This window comes from Lepidothrix coronata, unplaced genomic scaffold, assembly GCF_001604755.1.
Source record: "Lepidothrix coronata isolate B3197 unplaced genomic scaffold, Lepidothrix_coronata-1.0 Scaffold63, whole genome shotgun sequence".
Classification (NCBI taxonomy): Eukaryota; Metazoa; Chordata; class Aves; order Passeriformes; family Pipridae; genus Lepidothrix; species Lepidothrix coronata.
The window spans coordinates 4237159-4244873 of NW_016690243.1; the positions used below are offsets into that span (position 1 = coordinate 4237159).

The 7715-nt window shown below is 37.3% G+C and overlaps 1 protein-coding gene across 1 annotated transcript; it reads left to right on the forward strand.

Annotated features, from left to right (window-relative positions):
* The first annotated feature begins 252 nt into the window (after window positions 1-252).
* On the forward strand, window positions 253-6913 carry THAP5 (THAP domain containing 5). Its single transcript, XM_017817910.1, has 2 exons — window positions 253-461; window positions 3246-6913. Exons 1-2 carry the CDS (start codon window positions 318-320, stop codon window positions 4185-4187), a joined length of 1086 nt encoding a protein of 361 aa, XP_017673399.1. The 5' UTR covers window positions 253-317; the 3' UTR covers window positions 4188-6913.
* The last annotated feature ends 802 nt before the right edge of the window (window positions 6914-7715 follow it).

Consider the following 7715-nt stretch of genomic DNA (forward strand, 5'->3'; position numbering starts at 1 on the left):
TGGCTAGTATAAATCAGCAGAAATTCTGCTGCTGAACTCCAGAACAAATACCCAACTACAAATAATATGGATAATTATTGGATTAACATGTATATGACATCCTGATTAGCATTTAACATTTAAAATTTTTGAAAAAATATTATTTTAATACCTTGTAAGGGACGATGAGATATTCTTTTTTTTAAAAGAAAGAAAGAAAAAAATAACTGGGTTTTTGGGGTTTTTTTCTTTTTAACATGTTTTTGTTTGTCTTTTCAACTGCTTTAAAAAGATTTCCACTTCATGATAAAGAGCGACTTGAGAAATGGTTGCGGAATATGAAACGAGATTCATGGACTCCAAGTAAGCACCAGCTTCTGTGCAGTGACCATTTTACCCCTGACTCCCTTGATGTGCGATGGGGTATCCGATACTTGAAACACACTGCTGTACCAACAATCTTCTCTTCCCCAGATGATGAGGTAACCTAATTTTATCTTTTTTTTATTGTAGTACAAAGATAACCAACTATAATATAGATGTTCTAATTACCTAATTATCTGTAATATAATCATAATATAATCATAAATTATTTTAAAAATAGAATTCCTGTCCGTTAAAATAGTTTGTCAACAGGACTGACACAAAACATATGTGTGAGATTCTATAGCATAAAGGAAGAACGACTGACCATACTCTGACTGGAGCTTCAGTATCTTTTTAAACTGGAAATTACAGAAGCATTTACTATAGAAAAATTTAAATTCTTCATGAGAATGATTCTAAATTTTTTTCCAGTGCAATTAATCTTAATATTTAATGTTCTTTTCAGACCTTTTATTAACTGTACAGAAATACTGGTTTTGGATTGTATTATTTTCAAACTACACATTTCTCTTTCCTGTTCCTAACCTCTCTAACACCTAAGAGCTCAGGACTGTAGGCTGCCAAAGATATCCTACAAAGACTATTCCATCTTGTCTTTCACAGGATTGTAATATTGGTTACATAAAAGTACTGTACTACACAAGCACCTGATCTTGGTGAAAGCTATGCTAATTCTCTTCTAATGTGTAACTGTCTTCCTCTGTATCATCACGTTGCAGATGGGAGAAATGGGAGGACTGGAATTAAAGCTAAATTGATGAATCTGAAATATGTGGGTAATTAATTTTACAAAACAAATAATATTTAATCAAGAAGTACTTTATCTTCTTGGACAGCTGCAACTGTTGTCTAGACTGCTTTTGACTATCTAGAATGAAAAGCAACCTTGATAAATCTCTCAAATATAAAAACAGAACATCTTTCAATTTATGGCAGTAGTAACCTTAGCAGGAAATATCTTTCCAGTACCCCCCCCACCTGCTTCAATATATCCCTCACTTCCCTGTGCTGCTGTTGTAGCAGGGAGCTTTGGAACTGAACTTTGCTGCCCCATGCTTCTGTGCTATTACAGATAAGCTGTGTGTTTTCACTCCAAAGAAAAATTGTGTTTTCCCATGTCTTCATTCTTTCTTGATTTGCATGTGACCATAGACCAGTCATAGTACACCTACAAAGATGGACAGTGGAGTTACAAAGGTAACAAACTTTTTATGTAATGCCGTTGCCAAGAGCATACCAATGGCTTCTCTAAATTATTTTTGCATCAGCAATATATATCTGAGAAATCCCAGATGGATTTATCAAGTTTGGAAAAGTAATATCCTATGCTTCCTTTCAATAAATCCAATCACTTCCCCACTACCAAAAAAAGAGAGATGCCAGTTCTTCATACCTGTGATGCTATGACCTTGTTTTGCTGGGATCTCACTTCTCTCTCTGGCGTCACTTTTTTCTCACTGCACTTTTCTAAACATCAAGTCATATCCTGTTGATGACCACCTCAGCAAATCAGCAGTATCTGTTGACTTGACCTCTGGTTCTGTACTTGCCCAAACCTTAATTTTCTACATAGACTGAATATTCAAAAAGATATAGGAAAGAGTTCTCCTTACTTTGGGGAAGAATCCTTTGTTAGTGTGTTCCTGACTTAATGTAGAGGAACAAGAAGCTAAGGCCCCAAACTGCATTTGGAAAGCTGAGAGTGAAAAATTGTATATTTGCATATTGTTCACTACCAACTTGCTTTATGTATTACCAAGAAGTGAAGGATATCTTCCCAGAAATGCTAAATGATTTTACTAGAAGAAAATGACACTCACTATTTTTTTTCACTGACTGACATACAAAAGAGCTCATTTGCATAATGATCTTAAATGTAATCATGTAGTGATGTAGTTAATGGGAAAGGGGGGGAAAAAAGGTGTCTAAAAAAGGATAAGCTTCAAATTGTCTCTCTTTCAGTATCAACTTCTGTTTAAAGTCCTGTTAACATTGCATTGTTCTGCTAAGATTTGTATCTATCAAAGAAGTAATTTAAGAATTGTAAAGTTTAATTGTCAGAATTGAATTGCTGGTTTAAAAATCAGCCTATGTGATTGTGCATGAATATGTTTCATTATTCAGCAAGCCTGTGTTCATAATCTTTTTTGTTGTTGCTAAATTCTGTTTGGCATATCCTGCATGAGTAAAAGTTTGCTACATCTTTCTAAAACAACTTTGATGCATCTTTAATGCAATAATCTTGTACTGTGTACATTTAATATATTAATATATTTAATACAATATTTTAGGTGGTAACAGGAGATGCTACCCAGTCTTTGTGTAGTTGCTTCTCTTCAAGTGCTTTTAAAATTACTGTCCTATGTAAAACAGTCCACATTCCTTAGAGTTCAAAAAAACCCAAACAACAAAACAAAAAAACCCCACAACCAAAAAACAAAACAAAACCAAAAACTGTTATTGCCGTTAGAGCTTTAAAATAGTATTTTAACATTTAGGACCTGAAGCAAAGTTACAGAAGATGCTTACATGAATTTTTGGACCTCTGGTATAATTTGCGCTGTACTGAGTCCACCCTTTAATCCTGAGGTTCATCTGCTGGGGCCGAGCAAGCTTGGACAGTGGCAGTGAGGTCCTCAGAATGTAGGTTTGTTTAGAGTGACCTTCTCTTAGATGGATTGCCTTACAGGGCTGACGAGCTCCATCTGCCCAGGGGGCTGGGAATCGAACCCGGGTCGCAGCGGTGAGAGTCCTGCACCCTAACCACTAGACCACCAGAGGCCCCAATTTTTAAACAGTGCTTGTCTATATTACTCCTTATCCCATACCATGGTATAGAATGAGATTTGCCTAATTTTTTAATTTTTTTTCTCCATCAGGAAAAAGATTGTTCTCAGAAGAGTCCACAAGAAATACAGAGACAAGACCTGGAAGAAAAAAATGTAGTGTCAGAGAAAGCATCTGTACCACTTGAACCTTGTGCACCAAAGGAAAATCCTGTAATTGCAGAAAACGTAGAGGAAGAAGCAGAAGTAGTTTGCTCAGCTGCATTCAGTAAACCTTTACATATTCAAAACCTGCAACTTCAAAATGAAGACAACTTTCAGGCAGAGAGTGTCGTTCTTGATAGTTCATCTACACAGCATATACATCAACCTAATCCTGTTTTAAGGGCAGCAGCAGTCCACAGCATGGAAGCTACCAGTGTTCATACTTCTGTGGAGGATCCAGGAGGCTGTGCAGCTACAGTCTTGCAATTTACAGATCCTGACTACATGAATTCATCTCTGAAACTAAACAGTGCTGTAGGGCCAATTCCTGATTATGCAATTGAAAATCCTGTCCCTCACGTTGTCTGCTCTGGTGAAGTACAGCCAGCAAGTGAAGATGCAGTTTTACTGAGTACAGTCACACAAAATATTGAACAGTTCAGTGGAAGTGAAGAATCTGTCATTGCTATTATTGTGCCATCTGAGAGTCCAGAACAGCCTGAAATAGTAAATAGTTCTTTCCTGGCTGTTAAGGAAGAGTTTCTTGACACTGAGGAGACAGATATGATTGAATATGGTGGAAGTGAAATATTACAAACTGAGCATTCATACTGCAAACAAGACGTAGACAGAGATCACCTTTGGCAAAAAATTTCAAAACTCCACTCTAAGATAACTTTACTTGAAATGCAGGAGGTAAAAACTTTGGGGAGACTCAGGTCCTTGGAAGCTCTTATTGGACAATTGAAGCAAGAAAACCAGCTTTCTGAAGAGAAACTGAAGACAGTAGAAAACTGCTTTACAACCCTTGAAGTAACTATAATACAGTAAAGGCTTTCACTGATGGTTCTAAAATATCTTTTTAGTCTCTTTGACAGTCCTTTTGGACAAATTAACTTTTGTTTCCGTCATAGTGTTTTAAACATCTGATGCAAATTATGTGACGAGCAAATATTCTTTAAAATGTTACATCAGCCAAAGCTAGGTGGTAGACTATTGCCTGTAAAACATGACTTGCAAGTAAGCTTAAAAATCCCCTCTCAATTGGGTGACTTTTTCTAAAAAAGTGAGTGAATTGAATCAATAAAGTCAAGTTAACCCTTTCTAGCTGCAGCCTCCTCCAAAACATGCAGCTCCTGCATTTGAGGCAGCAGTAGAACAGACAGAATAAGCATATGAGATGGACAATTATAAAATCGTTGTTTTAAAAAAAAAAAGTGTCCCAATTCTCTTTCAAATGAGTAAAGAGATATGTAATATGCATTTTTCAGTGAGACCAAAATTGCTCTTTAGTCTTCTGTTCATCTAACATTTGTTCTGGTAGTTTTTTGTACACTTGGATCTTACTAAAATTGTTTCTGCAATAAAAGGTGTTGCCTTTCATTTGGTTCTCGAAATAAAAATTCTCTAAGAATATTGTTCACTCCCCTTTATTGATTTTATTAACTATTTTGAGTTATGGGGTACCACTACAGTAGACAGATACTACAGTTCATTTTGAGGGAAATTAATTTGCTTAAATACTTGCTGCTTACTCTTGTCTGTTTGCCACCCCTTGGATCTAGAGTTTGCTGTACACAGAACCAGCACTAGATCATCCATTCCAACTGTACATTGTGGCTGGACTGGATGATCATTGTAGGTCCCTTCCAGCTGAACTATTCTGGGATATTCTATTCTACAGTGATTAGACTACTTGAGGAACTCGGTTGTGATTTCCTTTACTCCAGAATCGTGTCATCCCCACCACTACAAGTTCAGTCCAGGACTGGAGCAAACGGGTTCCTTTGCAGTCTGTTATTCGTATTCTCTTTCAGACACATTCTAAACTGTCCTGGTAATTTTTTCATATGGAATTGAGGATCAAGCAACACTAAACAAAGCTGGCCTCCAACTAGATAGGTTGCAAACTAGTCACATTTCAGAGAATTTTTGAGACTTAGAGTATCTGTGCAGAAGTTGGGCTGCTAAAGCACAGAGCTGTAGGAAGTTAGTCGGTATCAGTAACCAGTTAAGCTAAGTAACCAGTTAGGCTTGTTTTGTTTTTCAACTAGTTATCTTCTTGTAGGCTTTATGCACAGGATATGCTTGGTAATATTGCTAAAGGACATAATGGTCACTTATAATATGATGAATTATTTACTGGGAGTCTATGACCCACTGATTTTGTTCCCTCTTATTATCTCATTTTATTCCGTCTTATTACTCCGTATAACAAGAGAACACTCCTGTTCTGCCTTGTGTGCTCTGAAATCGCAAGGGATGTCCTGTATCCTCTAGAAACATTGCTGTTATATAGAATCCAATCTTGTGAACATTTTTCAGGTGGCTTCTCTGAACTGCACATTTTGTAATTTTTGCTAAGTAAGAGATCTTTCAAAGTGATTTACAAAATGCTGTATGAAATTGCTAAACGATTTTAGAGGTTTCATTAATGTCACTACAAATCCTCTGCTAACCCTGTATATTTGAAGGCTGATCATGCGCTTCAGAAGTACACTGTAGGTTTTGGATGGCAATGAGAGCTTGGACATGGCAAAAGAGTTGCTATACTTCAAGCTATTATCTCAGCAAAGCTCTATTCCCAAAGAAAATGTGGGAGTTTTAACACAGTATTTGCATTGCTGATATGTTTTTGCTTTTAGTAATAGCTTCCAGTATTAAAATTGAGAACATTATTTTTCACATAGATTTCTTTAAACCTGAGGAAAAAACCCACAAATGTTCAATTTTCCTTTTTTTTTAACAGAGTTTCTTGGGACTATATTAGAACAACTCAGTAACTCTACAAGTCTGTCACCAAGTCTACAAATTTCCCTTCTATAGTGTGTTTTGGGCCAATGGGCCCAAGGTAGACGTATTACTTTAAAAATATTTACATTATAGGTGGCTATTGTTGCTTACAGGAAGATACAGCTGGTTCATTTGCTTCAGTAATAAGCTGACACTGAATTACTCAGGCTAATTATTACACAGAAGGAAAAGTAGCATGTTGGAAATGGCCACACCCCACTGAATTAGATGCTACATGTACATTTTGTTTTCAGTGTTTCCTAATCATAAACTGTACAGCCTTTGCACACAATTTTATTTCACCAAACCTGATGGGCACTTGAAGGTGCTGTATTACTCCTTAAGATCCAGTGGAAACTCCTTTTGTACAGTCACAACCCAGCATCAAAGCAGTGCACTGAATCATCATTCCTTCTATAATGTATTGGGCTTATCTTGATCCAAGTCAAATGTCCTCACGTTTTCAATAATTTTTCATTTGCATCACCTTTTTTTAAGCTTCTGACTTTCAATTTCCACTAATGCAATTAACTGTTCTAATACTTTATAGATTTAACAGATGGCATCTATTTTATTAATTCACCCCTTTAACTGTTCAGTTGTATTTCTTTACCACTGTCCACTGGCTACTGTAGGAATTCGGCATTTGCTTTCTCTTATACCTTCATTTCAATTCCACCAGTTTTGTTAAACTTGCCTACAATCAGTGTGGTTCCATCTGGAATAAATTGGTGCCCATTTCCCCTGATTTTCCATCTTCTTTACGAGGTGGAGTGTGAAGTTTTATTTCTTTCATTCTGAATGCAGGGACAGGTACAGGGGATTTTTTCTTTCTGTCAGACTGATAAGTATCCAGGACTTCTGTGCCTTCTTGCATCAGTGGTGCAAATATTGACTGCACTCTTGCATGCATCACAAGTATTCATTACAAGTCTGTCTAGATCTCTCATTAGATGTCTTCGATCCTTTTTCAAAGTCTTTTTACCACAGTGAAGTTGTAATTATTCCACTTAAACCCTCTCCTACTCTTGAGTCTTGGCTCCTGCATTAGAAAAGCTAGCAGCAGACCTGGGCTCACTCAAAATGCCCTATTGGTTAGTAATTGTTATCTCTTTTCTGTTTTGCCCAAGCTAGTCCATGATGGGTGCTCTGGATGGGTGCCATGGGGTCCAGCTGTGCCCATGTCGACCACAGGGCAGTCACCTGCAGTGCCTCCAGTGAAGGGACCCCCTGGGACTGCAGTGCTGCTGGGCTCTAATGGCACAGTTCGATTCGTGCTAGAGGCTGCCTTCTCTTCAGTTAAGCTATATGCCACATTTTAAAAATTGCAGTTCCCTCCATCTCCTGACATCTTCTGTAATGGTTGCATTTCCTTCATACATAACCACACTGCTGTTTTTGGCTGGTACAGTTCATTTTCTTCACAGTAGCTGATATGGGGCTGTGTTTTGGATTTGTGCTGGAAACAGTGTTGATAACACAGGAATGTTTTAGCTATTGCTGAGCAGAGGTTACAAGGCCTTTTCTACCTCTCACCCCACCCCACCAGCGAGGAGGGTACACAAG